The sequence below is a fragment of the Sinocyclocheilus anshuiensis genome, unplaced genomic scaffold (genome assembly GCF_001515605.1).
Source record: "Sinocyclocheilus anshuiensis isolate Anshui unplaced genomic scaffold, SAMN03320099.WGS_v1.1 scaffold1215, whole genome shotgun sequence".
Taxonomy (NCBI): domain Eukaryota; kingdom Metazoa; phylum Chordata; class Actinopteri; order Cypriniformes; family Cyprinidae; genus Sinocyclocheilus; species Sinocyclocheilus anshuiensis.
In genome coordinates, this window is record NW_015540933.1 from 482,339 (window position 1) to 502,307 (window position 19,969).

General features: G+C 34.6%; 1 protein-coding gene across 1 annotated transcript in view; it reads left to right on the forward strand.

Moving 5' to 3' along the window:
• The window catches only part of LOC107689478 (catenin alpha-2-like), a 519,554-nt gene that overhangs the window by 5,741 nt on the left and 493,844 nt on the right, over positions 1 to 19,969 (forward strand). Inside the window, exon 2 of the mRNA XM_016487473.1 lies at positions 18,843 to 18,949. Coding sequence (XP_016342959.1) covers positions 18,848 to 18,949 — 102 coding nt within the window. The 5' untranslated portion in view covers positions 18,843 to 18,847. The remainder of the gene's footprint in view (positions 1 to 18,842; positions 18,950 to 19,969) is intronic.

The following is a 19,969-nucleotide window of genomic DNA, read 5'->3' on the forward strand; positions in this document are numbered from 1 at the left end:
TATATCAGTTATTTATTAAATAAAGTATTTTTATTGATCAAGCACATATTAAATAATCAGTAAGTGACAGTTAATACACTTATAATTTTCCAAAAATATTTCTATTTCAAATAAATGCTGTTTTTTGAACTTTCTAATCATCAAAGAATCCTGTAAAAATGTAGCACTGTTCCCATAAGCAGCACGACTGTTTTCAGCATTGATATATATATATATATATAATTATTTTTTTGCACGCCAAATCATCATATTAGAATGTTTTCTGAAGAAACACGTGACACTGAAGACTGGAGTAATGGCTGCTAAAATTCATAAAATAAAATACATTTTAAAATATATTCAAATAGAAAACATTTATTTGAAATATTTCACAATATTGCTGTTTTACTGTATTTTTAATCATATAAAGTCAGCCTTGGTGAGCATAATAGACTTCTTTCAAAAACATTAAAAATCTTACCAACCCCAAACTTTTGAACGGTAGTATAAACGTCCAAATACTTTTTAAATGTACAGAGGCTATATTTTACTCAAATTTGCAAGTAAAATATTTCTAGACCTGTCTTTGGTTTATTTTAAACAGATTTGAAATGGTAAACATTTGTTTAGATTTTATCAGCAGCATTTGTTTGCAGTTTCAGAATAATTCATTAAGTTAATTGCTTTTCTGTTTGTGAATCTGCTTATAAATGTGCCCATAAAGCGGTTTTAAAGCCTTTAAATAAAGAGGTGAAATTGCCTTTGATTGAACTTTTATTGTCACAGTTAAATGTTAGGTGGACCTTTCCAGTGACGCATAGAAAAAGATCGAAGGACAAGTACTGTGAAGTATAAAGTGTAATGTTGAAAGAAGACTTGTTTCAAAGGATGAACTAGGCAGAAATAGCCCTTTGTGATGGCCTATATAGATCTAAGGCATTGTTTTTGTCTTACCTATACCTTTATTTAATTAAGAGGACATTTTTAATGTATTATCTTGAGCATGTGCCACAGACCATATGCAAATTTCATGAATACTCCCACTTATTCTTTTCTGACATTATGAACTCACATGCATATGCACTATTATCTGAGTAATGGGAGTAATGTTAGCAGTGACTAATATGGAAAGACTTGAAACACCCATTTACATCAATGCTAATGTGCCCAAATACATTGTGTGATGCCTATTGGGATGCGGATGTAGCTTTTGTTCATGGAAGTTCCCCATCAGGTTTCATGTAGAAGAATGTAGATCATATTCTCATACATTTATAAAAGAGGAAACATTAAACTGGTGTCAGGTCAGTACTGAGGCTTAGAAATGACAAATTGCCTCAGACGGAAACATTGTTGTTGATTTAAAGTTTCAAACAAGTAATTTTATGCCTTGTCATCCAGCATTGCATTTTTGCTCAACGTCCTCATGTTGTTTTCCAGTCATCTTGACCAAGAGATTACTTTTCCACAAAAATTCTAGTTAATGTTATCGCATTTGACTGAAACCTACTGATTTTGCTCTCACACAACTTCCAAAAACTTTTTGAGTTAGGCTACATTTTTCTACACTTATAGTGCACCCAGTCAAAAATGACTGGCAAAAAAAAGCTTATATATTTATTGTTGTTATATTATTAGCTCTTGGACTCAATCTTTGTATAAACTTGTAAACGTATAAACTTTTTGGAAATGACTGATCGTAGGCTTTATTGACCTGAGTTTATTCACCTCAGTTTTTTGAGTGAATGCAAAAGGTGCAAAAGCTCAGATCAATGAGAACTGCGATTAGTTCCAAAAATAAATACTAAACGTGCTAATTGAAAGAAAACAAGTTGATAAAAAAAATTGAATCCGAGATTCGGTGATAATAGCATACTGAGAAATATACAATAACTTTTTAAAAGGCCTGTCATTTTTGCCCGTGAATGCCTTATTATGAGAATTTTAAATGATTTTCAGCACAGTACACTAATATTTTTTTATCAGTATTCCTAGTTTAGATGTATTGATTTTTCTAGTGCACGGTTATCCTATTTCCACTTTTTGATGTTTGCAGAAGTTTTTAATGGGGAAAACTCAGTCAAGTTATTTGGCTTTGCATCATAAATGTATCCAACAACGCATTATATGAGCAGCTTTTCCTGTAGTCAGTTGTGATTGGTCTTCCGAGAACCATATGCTTGGAGAATTTGAGGAAAGCATGATGATGGTGGATCGGTGCAAAAGGGCAGCATCTACCTGGAGACACAGTTGTTTTTAAAAGTCTGCATGGCAAGTAGTGATTAGCATTTTCTGAGAAGAAGGCAGTAGTACTGTCTATATTTTTCCGAGAGATGCTTAGCAAAAAGCCACTTTTCTGATCTTCTCATTTGCAAACAGCGGTGCCTTTGAGTTTGGAGACGGTGCAAGCAACTGCCTGCTGCGTTGCAGAATTAACTGAACCAGTGATGCTGCGAGATATAACTTAAGCAACACAAACAAATCACAATGTATGATAGATTGCAAACAGCACTTGATACACAAAGTATTTTCAAACTTTTTCATTTCAAGTCTTTTGACATTTTTATTTGATACTTTATTTTGTTTTTCCTATTTTATTTTGTGAAAAGAAAAAAAGTTATTTCTCAATGCACTTTGGCATTCAGAAAGCTGTTATTTTTTTTATCTGACCAGTTTTGTCACAGCGTCTCCCTGAAGACTTTTAAAGGGCACTAGCAAAACTGTCTCATTTTCTTTCTCGAGCATGTGTGACTGTGATAAGTCAACAAAAGCTTTTTTAGACTGCATCAATTTATCCTTCTCTTCTTTAGCTTCATCTGTTCCTCCTGCTTTCTTCAGTTCCGTTCTTTACCCACCCCAATCTGCAAACATCATCCCGCTGTAGGGTATGGAGGAGTCGTTGTAGGAGTCATCTTTCTCATCTTGCAGTCTCCCTCTCTTTCCCTCCTCCTTTCTCATTTTCTGCATCATCAATTTTTGTTGTGGGTTCCTCCTCAGGACTAACAATATTTATTGTAAATAATGATAATAATACTACTACTACTACTAATAATTATTATTATTAATATAGAAGTTTTAATGTCTTTGTCATTGTACATTTCATACTGAAATTTAACTGGAATTTAACTTTATATTATCCCATCAAATAAAGAAAAAACTCTCCAATCTAGTTTTGCTGAATTATTATTATTATTATAATTTTTTTTTATTCTGCAATTAAAAAATAATGATAATAATACTACTACTACTAATAATAATTATTATTATTAATATAGAAGTTTTAATGTCTTTGTCATTGTACATTTCATACTGAAATTTAACTGGAATTTAACTTTATATTATCCCATCAAATAAAGAAAAAACTCTCCAATCTAGTTTTGCTGAATTATTATTATTATTATAATTTTTTTTTATTCTGCAATTCATGAATAGCAAATATAGAAAATATCGCACCATGGTACACACTGAAAAAAAATGATTAATTGAATTTACTAATTTTTTTTTTAAGGTAAGTGGTTGCAATCAATTTATTTTAGCTAAATTTAAATAAACAAATTTAGTTGTTGTAGTAGCGAAAATAAATTGTTTGCAACCACTTACCTTAAAACAAATAGTATCACTTTTTTCATTTATAACCCTACTTTACATTTATTTATTTTCCCATGTTGCTGTTCTCCGCTTATTTTGCCACACTTGACATGCCTTTTGTGGGAGGGCTGAGTGCGGTGTATCAATTCTGTTTGACTGAACAAACCCATGTTACACGGATTACCAACGATCGGGTTAGGAAGTGAATTAAAAGGATAAAGAAAGCAGATGCGTTTTTGACCATAATTTTTAATCGGCAAAGTTTGAATCGTTTGTTTTGGTGCACTTTTTTCACAACATGTTAAAAAAATACTTCAGTATGTTCAGGTTTTTATTTATTTATTTGAGGCTGTTTGAACACATTCAACCACATGAGCGTCTATACAATGAAGGCTATGTTGTTGCATGCATTTTTAATTACCACTGGAAATGTTTGAAAGTGGAAAGCTCAATGATTTAGGCAGTGTTTTTTTTTTTACCTATATTTTGCTTCTTTCACTTGTGATGGGATCGATGAAAACTAATCTTACAAGTAAACAAGGCCTGATTTATTCTCTCTTTTTGTCCAGAATAAGATGCAATTATTACTACTTTTCTCTTCAAGTCAGGAAAAAAAAGTATGTCTACTCAAGAAAATGCTAACCCTAGTTTTCCTCCTCTGTACCTCTTTTCTTTACTATAGCCTATACTTTCTCCTCTCCATTTTATTACCATGCATTCAGCACCCCTGAGGGAAATTCTATAGCACAAATACTTCTTCAGTGTGTGTCGGAGCACAGTATATTACACTGAGCTGTCCTCCATTGTCTTTTAGATATGTCCTTTTCCTCTAGCTTTACTCACTCTCGTTTTTTTTCCAAATGCTTCCCATACCTTCTATCTTTGAGTTTTTCAACATGAAATAACATTCTTAATTAACTTTGGTTACCTAAGCCAAAATCTATGAGGGGTCAATGAATGTTTTAGCTCCACTATTAGTGTTTAAGTTGCTCCCTGTCAAATGCAGCTACGTCCTCTTGTCCTCCTCCTCAGCAGGTAACAAAGTCCTTCCTGCTGCCAGCGGAATTCTGAGCGAACTGCACAAGAACATTCTTGGTTTGACAGCAGTTTCACTGCTACCACCTACTGTAGTGCAGGCCAGACTTCAGCCGGTTTTAGTTTGCTGACAGAGAGCTGTGCTTTAACATGTTAACATGTTAATTATTATTATTATTATTTAATTATTTTTTTAACTACAATAGCAGGTGATTCAGGTTTTTGTCCTTAGCTGTTCACATGCTTGAATATGTGTTGTAAAATTGCAAAATTTCACTGATTTGAGACCAGCTGATCTAAAACTGCTTATAAAATGTCTGATAATCAGAATCAGAATCAGAATGAGCTTTATTGCCAGGTATGTTTACACATACGAGGAATTTGTTTTAGTGACAGAAGCTCCACAGTGCAACAGAATGACAGTGACAAGACAGGACACAGATAATAAAAAGAATAATATAAAAATAGACAAAATAGACAATGTACAAAAAAGCAAAAACACAATATATAATATAGACAATTTTGTATGTAATGTAATGAGACCTTTAGTCAATTTACTTTCAGTTGTGGGAGGAAAGCTGGTCTCAGATCAGTAAAAGGGCTATATTTTCTATTTATTTGCTCTGTCTCTCTTTCTCAGTCTCACATAAACACACTTTTTAAAAGATAGTAGCACCGGCATATTGAGGTCAGCGTGAGGAGTTGGAGTGGACAAAAGAGGTCAAAAATGGCTGTGCTGGCTTTAGTCTGCTGTGCTTAAAGACATGTGTGTGTGTGTGTGTGTGTGTGTGTGTGTGTGATGGGGTAACGATGAGTCTGGCCTGATTGAGCTGTCTTTAATCCTCTCTACTGTTTGAGTGTCACACAGCATCGCAGGTTTGCAGCCCAGACTTTATCGCTGTTTATATGTGGGCTGCCAGTTTGATTTGTTAATCTAGTGTGATTACTTTTTAAAAAAGTAATGTGGTAAAATGCAATTAATCGTCCCCTCTGACCCATATGTAAATTGCATAAAAGGGATATTTTCCTATTTAAGCCAGATTGACTAAATGGATTGCTGTGAACTGTAGGTCAGCTATGATAAATGGCTTATGTTTGATGATATGAAATACAACAACCAATTTATTGGCTTTTTTTGTAATGTCTGTCTACTTAATGTTATGCTCCTCTGTCACAATATAATGTCTTTGAATTACTGTATCTTCATTTGGAGGCTTTTCACAGCAAATTTTGATGTTGTAATAAAAGCAATTCAATTGCCATGTTGTGTAATAAATTAAACCGAACAGGAATAAATCAATTGGCAAAACAAAAGCATGTGTTGTCACATCAACTGTAAAGCCTTGCCTTGTCTTTGTGGCAGTTTCTCGGTTAACATGACTGTTTCTGCACATGAAAGCTAATGGGTCTGAACCAATCAGCCTTCTGACCCATCCTGACTCCAGTGTGTAGAAAATGCATTCGTGAAAGTCTCTCGTTTTTGCCATCTCGTTTTTGCCATTTTGCCTCGTTATGACTGCTGTTATTATCATCCTGGCAACCAGGCACAAATAGCGTAATTATTCCTCTTCCCATTTCCGTGGGATAATTGAAGCATTATTCGGTGATAATGGAACTGAAATAGCTCTTGCGCAGCTTGGTTCCGGCGCGCTTTACTGGAGGTGGCTGTGTGATATACAGGTCAGCTCACTGTGAAAATCTAGTGTTTATCAACTGGTTTTGTTGCAGGACGCACATTTTATATTGGACATCGTGATGACCACATTACCAGTCAGCAAAAATAGCACTTTACTGGAAGTAGAAATTTTACCAACTTTAAGAACATTTTTTTCAGAATTTTTAAACCCCCCTGTACCATTTCATACTACACTTTTCCTTCCACCTTTTAAACCAACCCTAATATCGCCAGTCATTAGTTTATTTGTTGATTCCTTCCTCCACAAACTCTGTTTTTTTCCCCCCTTGCCATAGGAACAGACGAGAGCGAGAGGGGATTGAGAGAGATGGAGCAAAAGAGAGAGGAGGATAAAATGACAAAGTAGAGGACGAGGAAATGCAGCAGAGGGATACAAATGAAGAGAGAGAGAGAGAGAGAGAGAGAGAGAGAATAGTGGATATAACAGGAAGGGGAGGTGGGATGGAGAAGTATGACAGAGAGAGGGAGAGAGAGATGGCCCAGAATAAAGAAAGCATACAGAGCAGATAAACGGTGACAGTCACATTACAGCGGAAGTCTCTGGAACATGTCAGTGGCTGATGGTGAGATGCCCACAAGGACAAAAGCCTCTGCAGTGCTCAAAAAATAAGATTTATTTTTCTGCTGTAGTTTACTTGCCTTTGACTTTATTTTTTTCTGGCCAATATTCTTTAATGAATGAATGAATGAATGAATGAATGAATGAATGATAATCAAATAAATTGTAGTGACATGTACAGTATAAGCCATGGTGTGTGTGTATAATAGTATGCATTAATGAATGAATGAATGAATGAATGAATGAATGATAATCAAATAAATTGTAGTGACATGTACAGTATAAGCCATGGTGTGTGTGTATAATAGTATGCATTGTATGTGTATATACTAGAATTTAAAGCAAATACTTTATTTTATTTTTCTGGACAATATTTTTACTGAATGAATGAATAAATAAATAAATAAATAAACTGTAGTGACATTTAAAGTATAAGTCATTATGGTATAATTTTTCAGTAAATATTTACAAAAAATACTAGAATGTACAGCAAATACTTTAATGTGCTTTACAATAATTAAAAAAATGTACAGCTATCAAGTGGAACTTCTTGAAACTCCTTTATGGCATAAAGTGCAAAACATTTTTGATTGGATAATAGTTTTCTACCCATTCTAACTGATGCTTCTAAAACTATCATAAGTTTATATTATTGCAATTTAGTATTTAATTATTTAATTAAAAAATATATGATTATGACAATTAAATATAAAATAAAATGATAAAAAAAAAAAAAAACTTACAATCCATTCCTTTAACAGCCATTTGTTCAGGGTTTTTTTTTTTTTTTTTACATTATTTAAAAAAAATAATAATAATACAATTCAAATAAAACAAAAATCAAACGTAAGATATGTATTAATGAACTACTGGAATTAATTCAGTAGTCTGATTCACTGAATAATTATTCAGACTAATTCACAGGTAAACTCCGGCATTTGTGATTATCTTTGAATGATTCATTAAATTAACCTGACTGGCCCAGGACTCTCACACACTTTTAGCCATCATTAAATTTGCACCCACTCTATAATCACATGGCGACAATTTCACAAATCTTCTGAGATTTACAGCCCCAAATGTCTTTCTCCCGACCGTTACTCTGCATCTTACAAATGATAGGCCTATCGAGTATAAATCTCTATGTGGCTGATCTCTCCTGAAGGGATTACTCATTAATGGTACGGGTGGCTTGTTTTTGCTGAGAGCAGCTCTCTTAAAATAGTCCTGACCACTGAGAAACAACTGGTATGCAATGCATTAAAGTCATTACCGACACAGGTGAAAAAAAAACCCCCTGCACTTCCTTTCTGCTGCTCAACAGTGTGTATGTACACTTAAGAGGCAAGCTGAACATCCAAGAAAAATAAATGATATTGATAAGACTAAGTGATAATTAATCTTGTTCTGTTACTCACACACATCTAAAATTAGAATGAGATTTCTAACCTGTATTTGTATGTGTCACTGGAGAGACAGACCAGGCAGAGCACAGACTGGACTGCCACTACAACAAATGCACATTCCTTATCAGCCCACATTTTAGTGAACCCTCGTGAAATTCCAACTGGACCGGCAACATTTCAAAACGATATCACCATGACATCATTGTTTGAAATACCATTTGTCATTCTAATATTCATAAACATGCAAGAGTGGAAACTCATGGCTAGCAGACTCTCTCACACTGATACAATATCTCTAAATGTTAGTAGGGACTAATATGGCCCTTTTTATTTTGTCATTATTTCTTTATTCTTTCATTAATGGGAATGCAAGCACATTTTGGTATTAAAGGGGTGATATGATGCTGCTAAAAAGAACATTATTTTATGTATTTGGTGTAATGAAATGTGTTTATGCGGTTTAAGGTTAAAAAACACATTATTTTCCACATACTGTACATTATTGTTTCTCCTTTATGCTCCGCCTTTCTGAAACGCGTCGATTTTTACAAAGCTCATCGGTCTGAAAAAGCTAGGTGTGCTCTGATTGGCCAGCTATCCAGTGCGTTGTGATTGGCCGAATACCTCAAGCATGTGACGGAAATGTTACGCCCCTCACATACTGTGATGATGCCCTGTCCGGCCGGAGCGACGAGACAAAAACATTAAAACCCATTATAAACGAGGCATTCGTTGCATCCAGTGCTGACATAATTATGGATTATAATGACTTGTACTGTCTTTTTACGCGTTGCGTTGCATCGCGCCGCGTAAACATAAAATCATGTCTGCGTTTGTGATCGGATAAATGACAAACAACAAGCCCTACTTCTACACTGCCCAAAAAACTCGCTTTAAATATATCAAATATAAAAACTCTTTAAATATAAAAGACATGTGAACATTTGGGAGGCGTTATGCAAATCTTCCCACATAGTGAGGTAGATATGTGGGGGCGTGTTAGAACGAGCCGTTTTAGGTAGGCGTGGTTGACTCTTAACTTTTATAAAGAATATATCTTTGGATTTGAGACTTTAGTCTTTGCAACTTTACAGATCTTCTTTATGCACCAAGAGCTTGTAACACTCCAAAGAGAAAGGAAAAATTGAAATCGCATCATATGACCCCTTTAAACTAATCAGAAAAAAACTGTCACATAAAAAACAAATTGGTACTGTATATTACAGATGGCCTTTTCCTGTCTAATTGGCCAGTTTGGGACCAAATAAAAAAAAATTCTTAATTTAATTCTTAAAAAATTGCAGCTAGAGAAATACAAATCATACTTTACCCGAGCAGTTAATGTGAGTTTACAGTCTGAACTTAATGTTATGAGATAAAGAGGCTGTGTACCACAAAATAATGGCAAGAAAACATGTCTCTCTGTTTAGTTTTTTATCAGGCTGCATGAAAAAACAAATATACAGCGCCAGCAGTGTAGTCTGAGTAACAAGAAAACGGCTCTTACAAACCAGTTCTTTAATGAATCTTTTAAAAGGATTCACAAACTCAGCACTTACTGTACCACTTTGAATCAGTCTGATAAACCATCCACTAAATTAACTCACTGAATCAGTGCTGTTCCTGAATGAACATCTGATCTGCAAAATATCATTATAATTCTCAAAAATAAAGTCTGTTTTGCATTTAACTTACACATTGAAAATAGCGCTTATCGCTAGGGGCGTGCAATATATATAATCTGTGATAATATCGTAATTGTTGTTTTAATTGTTGTGCAAAAACCATTCAAAACACCCCTACAGAGTGCACGCATGAAGTCTAGACTAGTGTGCGTACGCATTTAGAGTGCATTCTTTCACTGCATGATTCAGTCGATTAAAATGCATTTAGAATGATCACAAATTCAAGACATGGGGGCAGAAAATGTATGTATTTACACCACTTCATATAGTTAATCAATTTCACATGAAGAGTGTCGTTTTTTCTCCAAAAATTACCATGATTACAAATGTGATATTGATTTTTTTATAACAGTTCAATAAACAAGAAGTTAATTAAGAGACTTACGTTTTAGACATATTTCCTGTTTTTGTGCTATTTCGACAACAAAAATAATTCCAAACAAATTGTCACAGCACTGTTTTGCGTCTCTGAGCAACATGATGGTGTTTCGTTCCTGAATTAATCAACCGTTTAAATGATTTGGTTCAGTCGCAATGACTCAGATTAAATGCTTTCATGTCTTGCATTAAACAGTGTGTAAATACATCTAAATGCCACTTCAAATGCAGCTTCTCTGTTTCCTATTGCAAAGATGAATTTTGTTGATACTGATTTCATTTGCTTTAGGAGTCAGCTGTCCACGGCAGCCCTTAAGATACCAGCACAGTAACACACTCAGCAAAATATCGTCTAATTAACGTTATCGATAAAATCCCAGAAAATATCAAGATATTATTTTTTGTCAATATCGCACACCCCTCTAAATGTGATAAAGGCCAAAGTCAGTTGGATAAACATGTATAGCAGGGCAGTCATACTGACAAGCCCACAGACCAAACTAACACACAGATTTCCTTTCAAAAGAGGATTGTGAGCAAACGGTCCATCTGATTCACTAATCCTCATTCAGACATAGAATGAGCTCTGAGCTCTGTTTTGTTTCAGGCCGAGCAGACGCACAGATGCTCCCAAGGCCCGCAGTAACCACTGCTATTATCAACAGAGCACTGTCTACAATGAATGAAACGTCGAAAGGAATTACGACTGGTCATGTTTGCTCTGCCTCAAGACAGTCGTTATACCGATCTAAAAAAGATTCCTTTGTGATAATTTCAGTAGCTGAAGTATAGTAGCTGTGCAATGCATCAAAAATGGAAGTCCATTAACTGAAGATCTACGCAATGCAATTGGGCACTTGCAGTATAGACATCTCCATTCATTATAATGGGAGCAATCTGATGATGTCATAATGGCCTTTCTATATCTAACCTGTCTGCTGTGACTGTCAACTATTCTTTTGCTGCCTTGCAAGCACTGATATTTCCTTAAGGATATGCAACTCAAATGAATTCTGCTTTACATAACAACCAATTATTGAGATCATGGAATAATATGAAAATCTCTCATTACAGGACTATGGTGGTGAAGATCAGCCAACTCAGAACTGCTGTTTATAAGAAGCTCAGTCACAATGGATTGTCCCACCACTCCACTTGTCCCACTCAAACACCCAATTCCCACTCCACACATCTCTCTCTACCTTTCTCTCTTACAAATTCATGCACAAAAGCACTCAATACCGCAGTCCTCTCTCTTTCACAGCACCTTGCTGTTTACCCAGATTAAGTCAAAGCTCAAGATGAGGTTAACACCTAGATAAATACATGCAGTCATGTAAAACAAGGTCAGGACAAGCAGCACAGACTAAAGCTTCCGGTTTTGTTTTGTTTCTTTTTTTTCTTCTTCTTTTTTTCAATATTACTATAAAGCGCTGTATCTCATAATGAAATTCCTTTAAAAAAAAAAAGGTCCTGGCTCAGTGATTCGAGACGGTTTCACTGATCACACTGACCATTAGCTTCTCATCTCTGTTCCCCAGCAGTTTAAGAGCCTCAGCCTCAGCCAAGAGAGTGTTCATATGTGTGTGTATACTCCGTTTGATTGCATGCAATTTCTTTATTTTGCTAAATGAAAAAAAAAAAAAGATATTTTGAAGAATGCTGGTAAGCAAACAGTTGCTGGTACCCATTGACTTCCATAGTATGGGAAAAACTACTATGGAAGTCAATGGAAGAAGAAAGAACAGAAGAAAGAAACTCATACAGGTTTGAAACAGTTTGCAGGTGAATGATACAATTGTAATTTTTGTGTGAACTAACCCTTTAAATTTAACATCCTTAAAGCTACACTTACATACTTTCAAAAGAACTATGAAATAAATGCATTCAACTGTATGCAAATAACCATAAAAAAGGTTAACCAAAAAATGACCAGTTAGCCATTATTTACTCACTTTCATGGCATCCCATTTCGATATGCTGTATGCTATACAGATTTTATGTGATGTATTCCTTCAAGAAAAGACTCTTTATTATAGAGCAGGGAAAGTTCTTTCCATTTTAGATGCCTGTTATTAGCTTCCACTCCAAATATTGCGTATTTCTTCATTTCTTGAAGAGGCATAGAGATAACAAACAGGTCTGAGCTAAATGGATCAAATTTCTCAAATTTCTCACTTATTGCTCTCTGGTGACAAATGACGTGCACAAAAATTCCAACTCTTTATAGTGTTTCATTGCAAAACAAACTGACAGCAGCAGCAATAGTCAAATTACTCTCAGCAGCAATTGCCTCTGGAGCTGAAGCTAATAATGTTCAGGCCTACTATTTCTGGGAAAGGTAAATGAGCACTGACAGCTAATTTCAGCATTCGTGAGGAAAACTGTTTGAGGATTAGTTCACACAAAAATGACAAATTTTTAATTTGCTCATCCTCATGTTATTCCAAACCCATCTGACTTTCTTTCGTCTGTGGATAATGAAAGTAGGAATTTTGTACTGGTAGCTTTTCAAAGCAATAATGATAAATGGGACCTAGAGCTTTCAAGCTTCAAAAATTACTCAAAAGCAGCATATGAATACCGTACCATATTACTAGTCTTCTGAAGTCATAGCTTTGAGTGAACAAGCTGAAATGTCATTTTTCACTAATGATTTTCTTCAGTAAGCTACAATCACTACAACCAGATCAGTGAGTCATTGAATCGGTTTGAGAATTGATTCTGATTCCCAAACAAATCATTAAGTGAGGTTTTGTGAACGTATTTCATTTAAAGATGCACCAAGAAAAGCTTGTGTGGAATTTTCAGTGAATAATTACTTTAATTTTGCTCTGTTCCTAACACAAACTTGACTTCAAAAGACTTGAAATATAATGCAAAAGTTTCATACAGTGCAAAAAGTATGATACTTTAATTCAAAACAGAATACATTTAAGTTTGTTAGATGCTGAAATGAAAATCGTGATGCCATGTTCAATTCAGTAAATCGCTTTAATGCACAGGCAAATAAGATCTGTCCTAGGTTTGATTACAGATATGTTGCATGAAGATGCCAAAGAAGATGTCTATTTCGAAGATTAATGTTCCGACATGAAATAGGATTGTTGTTTCATTCACAGTGCTAAATTTCCCAGCATACTGAGCATAAAAAGCAGATGTCTAAAAATTATATTTGGGAGTAGCTGATATTGTTTAAGGCCACAACTAGGCCGAAAATCAATTGCGTTTCCAGTCAAAACAACAACGCACCCATCAGAGGGGAATCCTAATAATAATTGAACAAAGTAAAGCGTGCAGTTTTATAGATGTTCTTAAATTACAGGTCATGGTGACTTCTACAGTCCTATTGATTTCCCTTAGTAATAGAACTCAATAAGCCAGCCAGGAGGGGGAGTGACCATCTGTCCAATGCTGCGACTGCTGACACCTCAAAAGGAGGTAAATGGGCTCAGCTTGCCTAAAACACCCTGATGTATGAAGACTGGTGGTCACTTCTGTACCTGACTGCTTTAAAACATCTTCATGCATTCCCTAGTGAAAAATACTAAGTACTAAAATGTATTTTAAATACATTTATTTCATGCTAAGTATACATTTATGTACATATTTATGTGCTTAATAAAAATACCATGCATGCAATTGTACTTTTGGTATACTTGAAGTCTGCTAAATTGGAACAATGTATAATATATTTGATCGTGCTATAGTGGGAACTATTGCATATACTTTAGGAACACTGGAACACTTTAAATATCTTGCTTTTAAAGATCGATATTAGTAATACTATTAAACATAAATGAGTAATAAATTAGTAATATCATTTTTATGTCAGTGAATATGTTAATAGATTTGAACTTATGGACTATTAATATTTTTTAATGTTTTAAATACTGTTTAGGATATCATGTAACTTGCATATTTAAGATGCTTTTTCTTTGTTATTTTTGTCAATAGTGTGCAACCAAAATATGGGAAGTGTTTTGTTCTCCTTTTTTTATTTTGATGTCCTAACTATGTGCTTACTGCTTAGTTTAATTTTTTTTTTCCATTTAGCATAGTTTTCTTTCCTGCTGTCCATGACCTAATCCTTTTTTTTTATTTTATTTTTTTTATTAATCTCCTTTAAAGACTCAGAAACCAAGAATGGTGATCCAAAGCCTATAATGTACAACATAAATGGCTTTTTTTCTTAATCTCCAAGGAATCGTATAGCCAGTTCAAGAACCCTAGAGCAGAGAATATGGTTCTTGATAAGAAGGAGGTTTTTGTTGAACTTAAGGTGCTGCAGACCCACTGACCCACTTTATTTTTAAGCGTTGAAGTGTAAATGGTTACACAAATTTGTAAGGAGTAAAATTGACATACTGAGCAGGAGAGGTCTCAAAGGTGTGGTTTAATAGCTGTTAAGTCTGTTGTGCAGGACTCTGGAGTGTGTGTTTGACACTGTGCTTTAGGGAGTGTTTGACACGGCGACTGAGACTGTCTGGAACCTCTCTTGAGGATTCACTGACAGCTACATCAGAAAAGAGGAAATGCAAGATACAGTTTGAGCACACAAGAATGGTGATGCCTTTTTTGTGTGTGTAGCTCACTGACAAGTGAGGAACTCTGACTGGAGCAAACAGCAGCATGGTTTGATCTCATGCTTATTCTTCTCACACCAGACTGCTCCAGTGTGTGTCAATGAGATGCAAAAACACGTTTTATATAATGAAAAAAGTTCAAGTCAACTTTCTTGTTACCAGTTTTTATTATTATTATTTTTTTTAAAGAAAATAATACTTTTTAATCTGTTCAACATCATGTGTTGCTATTCTGGAGCATTGTCAAACACTTTGTTAAATCTTTATGAAGAGGGGAAAAAACTTGAATACAGTATGACATGTTATTTTAAAGTACCTTACAGATGATGTAATATTGTCTTTTTGTGTGTAATTTCACATCTTGATTTATCACAGTAGCATAGAGTTCACATTGTGCCACGTGAACTGACTCCAGAACTGAAAAAAAAAAAATCTAATTCTGAAATATAAATTAAAGCTAAATAGAAATAAAAAAAGACAAAAGCATGATCGGCACTCGAACACTGTTATCTTAAAATTAAAACAAAAGGGAAAAAAAAAAAAAAGTGAATGAGAACTATTAATTTACTCAGAAGATTTGTTCACACTCTGATTTATGGACATAGCATCACTAGTATTTCTAAATAATTAGATTACTTAAAATTAACAATTGCCCAGTTTTCATTTTTGTAAAACTTTTATTTTGTAAAAGGGTTTACAGTATTTTCAGATTTCTTTTTGAAAAACAGAAATAATTACATTAAAAAAAATGTGTGCACCTTTAATTATTATTGCAAAGCTTCTATAATTTCTATTGAATGAGTCATTCACTCTATAGATTTGTTCACACACACCGATTTATGAAGGTAACATCAGAAGTATTTCTGAACAATTCTGTTACAGAGGCGAAATGGAACACTCTAAAAAAACACCTCTGTAAAAGTTGTTTCTGAGTGAAATCGCATACTCACCCACTTTTCTCCACATTCGCTCACAGCTTGAAGGCTTTTTACTCTTAAGTTTCCACTCAGTCAGGTAAACGTTCCTCCCTCCTGCTATGCAGGCCTGATTGTGTACCTCAGATGTCTACCTTAATCAGGAACCACCTGCTTACATTACCGGTGTTCAAAGGGCCTGGAGCTGGGCTTCGCTCATGCATATGTTTTTTGTAATGAGTATCTGGATGCGGGATCTGAAGATGCAGGAGGGAATCTGGGCCAGTGCTCCAGTGAATGACAATATGATTGAAAACGCCTACGTTAAATGATCCCCACTACTAAATGAAAGTTAATAGTCACTAACCTAAGGCAGGGGTTGGCAAGTAAGTTTGGCATCGGGCCAAAAAAAAAATGTCGCCACTAGATGGCGGGCCAGAACATAGTCAAAGGATAATTTAAGAAATTAATTAATGAAAAATGCAACTAGAATTGCCTGTGACAGACTGTTACAGTGTCTTTTGTAACTGGTAGTGAGCTGTTACTCTGTGTTAAATCCTGTAGGAGGACAGTCATTAACAAAAAGCCACATTTTTGTGGTGGTGTCCAGCAGAGTATGTGAGCGGAGTGGAGCATCAACAATTTCCCCTCCGTGCTCCGAGCATTTAATAATCACTCCGCTCCGGGTTCACCATTTCCCGCTCCCGGTCCACTCTGTGCTCACTGATCTCAGAAACACCGCTCCGCAAAGTATTTCAGTATGTTTGAAATATCACAGTTCTGTTCATAACCCATATTAAAAAAATAAAATAACAGGAGAGTTTCAAAGAGGCTTATTGGAACACTAGTGTGCAAACTTTTTTTCCTACCACATGACAAGCTAATAACATGGTTGTCAGCATTAAAAGGTATAATCGCTGCTTTTTGCAGTGTAAATTTTGTTGAAAATGAAATTTTGTTTTGATGAAAATAACTACGTTTTTGTCAGTTATTTTACCTAAGGATCGATGCATTTCTTACAGATTGCTGCTCATTCGAAATCGGATACTGATGAAGTAGCACTGTAAGATTACATTTGTTTGAATGCATTATTGAGAGAGCGATTGCATGTGAATAAGTGTTGTAGTACTTGTTTAAATTATGCTTTCAGCTGAAAATATTCAGTATCTAGAAGGAACAAACAAATTCCTTGAGAACTATAACTTCCCGCTTATGTCCATTGCCGTCATCATATAGCTTCACATTTTTTCTGATTTAAGTGATCCTTCCCTATCAAGCTAGCTAAATATGTTTAACATGTGAATTCTTGCTAAATGTGCAGTTATATTACGGGCTGTTGGCATGAATTGTACTCGTGATGGAGCATTGGTGGAGCGCTCTTGTAGCGAGTGAAAAGCTCCATTCAAAATCACACAGCTCCACTCCGCGCTGCGCTCACATACTCTGATTGTGAGTAACTGTTGCTGTCATGACAGATCTATTTCAGAACCAGCCGCTATCAAAATAATCTGGCTGCGGGCGCGGGCCAGATATTATTGCTGGCGGGCCAGTTTTGTTGCCGACCACTGACCTAAGGCATCATGAGTAGAGGGTTTCTAGTTTTTGAGTTCTCCAAAATCTTTTTTTTTTTTTCAGTAGCTGATTCTAGCAAGGTGGCTTTTGACCTTTTATGACACTTAAAGAAATCATCATGACTTCATGCACAAGCTCACACTTATGGCAGCATCTCAAAATGCCCTTCTTGGCAAGATATAAATTTGTAAACTATGTCTTACTGTAAGTATATGTAAACAGCACTTTAGCTGTCTCTTATGTACTTACCCTATTCTGTACTGAAACATTTTCCATCGTTTAGAAAGTGCAAATTTGGTGGGCTACAGATATTTTACAACAGGTTATCAAAATTTGAGCATGTGCTACACACATAATCCTATTCTATACTTACAAAGCGTGTGCTACCATTCAAAATTTGGGGTCAAAAATAAAAAATAAAATAATATAAAATAAAAGTAAGTAAATAAATAAATAAATAAATAAGAATTTATTTGTTATGTTTTGAACAGTATCATACTCATCTAGGCTACATTTATTTTATTAAAAATACAGTAAAAACTGTAATTTTGTGAGATATGATTACAATTTAAATGAACTATTTTCTATTTTAAAATATTTTAAAATATAATTTATTCCTGTGATGGCAAATCTGAATTTTCAGCGGACATTACTCCAGTGTTTAGTGTCACATGATCCTTCAGAAGTCATTCTAATATGCTGATGTTTTATGAAATAAAATATGTTTGTATTTGTAACATTATAAATGTCTTTACTGTCACTTATGATCAATTTAATGCACCCCTGATGAATAAATGTATATTAAAAAAAGAAAACAGACTTTTTAAGGTATTAGATAGATAGATAGATAGATAGATAGATATATTCAGTAAATGAATACTGTAAATCTTCAACTATTTTATCAAAGGTATGTGATATCTAGGAACTCCGATACCAAATTAATTTAAAAGTTTGTGATGTTTGAGAACTTTGCGACTGTTTTAGGTTCATAATTAATATTTGAGAAATTTATATCACTTTCTGGGTAATATATTATGATCCCTCTAGTCTCTGTGTTTGTTTTTCCTCATTAAAAGTGAGATAATACAGTCTGACTTGCACAACAATGTCTGGATCCCACATTAAGACTCATTCTGAAGTCATTAGCTTTTAATGTAATGCGGTGTCTCAATATTTTATAGTCACAATTTTAGTGTTTTAGTGAGATTGTTATGCAACATTTAAAGACTTTTCAATGAAGAAGCTTTTCTGGCTTTAATAATAGATGTGCGGCAGGCTCACCGGCCTTTGATTTTGTTAAGAAAGTCATGAAGCATGAAACTGATAACTGAGTCTGTGATGTCTGCACCTTTTTCCTTTTATCATCCTATTAAACTGTCATTCTTTGTTTTTAACATCTCTTTCATCCTTTCAAATATTCATTCCCCTTACTTTCTTTCCACAGTAAACATGACGAGCGCTACGTCCCCAATCCTGCTAAAATGGGACCCCAAAAGTCTTGAAATTCGCACACTGACTGTGGAGAGGTTGCTGGAGCCGTTGGTCACACAGGTAATGTCTTCTCATTAGATTTACACTGCTTGCGGTTTCTTCTTTGCAGGTCCAGTTGCTGAATGTACAAACCATATTAAAACTTGGTTTTGTTGATAATTTTTGTCTAAGGAATGGGCAAAATCTCAAACTGTCAAGCAAAAGTAGCAAGCAGATACAACTTGTCACTTGTAGTTGTTGACTAACTAGTTGTTGTCAAAATCTCCTGTTGAGCTTCACAAATTGAGTCTTGAGCAATCGAAATGAATATATCCCTGATTATCATAATGCCATTAATGGAATGTTTGCTTCAACTGGTAAAGTTTTCTAGGATTTTGAAGTTGGTCAATGTAGAAAAGAGTTTGAAGACCTTATCAGAAACTGTCTGAATATAGGTTATACTCAGATGCTGGATGTTACATTGTACATTGTCTCCAGAACTCCAGAGCTCACAGCAGGAATCACATTTTAGACTTGTTTTTTCTTTGTTCTCTTGTGCCTAGGGTATATCTTGTTGGGCTTAAAATACTGAGCAAAGTTTGCAAATGAACAAACAAGCAAACTTTTTAGACTTCCATACCATCAGTCAAAAGTTTGGACGCACCTACTTAGTCTTTGTTTTTGCTATTTTTCCACATGTTAGAATAATAGTCGTCATAACACAACTGGGAATTATGTAGTGACCAAAATGAAGAACAAACATTAATTTAGAACCTGCTTTCTTTAGTCCTGAGATATATCAAGATAAACATACGTTCAGTCAAGTGTGTCCAATGTTTTACTGGTTGTATATCTGCCATGTACTAAGAAGGGCAACCATCAAAGTTTGGGGTCTGTAAGAATTTATAATTATTTATCAAAGAAATACTTTTATTCAGCAGTGAAATTACTGTATATTTTCTCTCAATCAAACAGTCCTGAATAAAAGTATTATTGTTTTTTATTAAAATATTACACTGCATACATAGATGTTTTCAAAATTAATCATACAAAAAATGTCATACAAAATCAGCATATATATATATATATATATATATATAT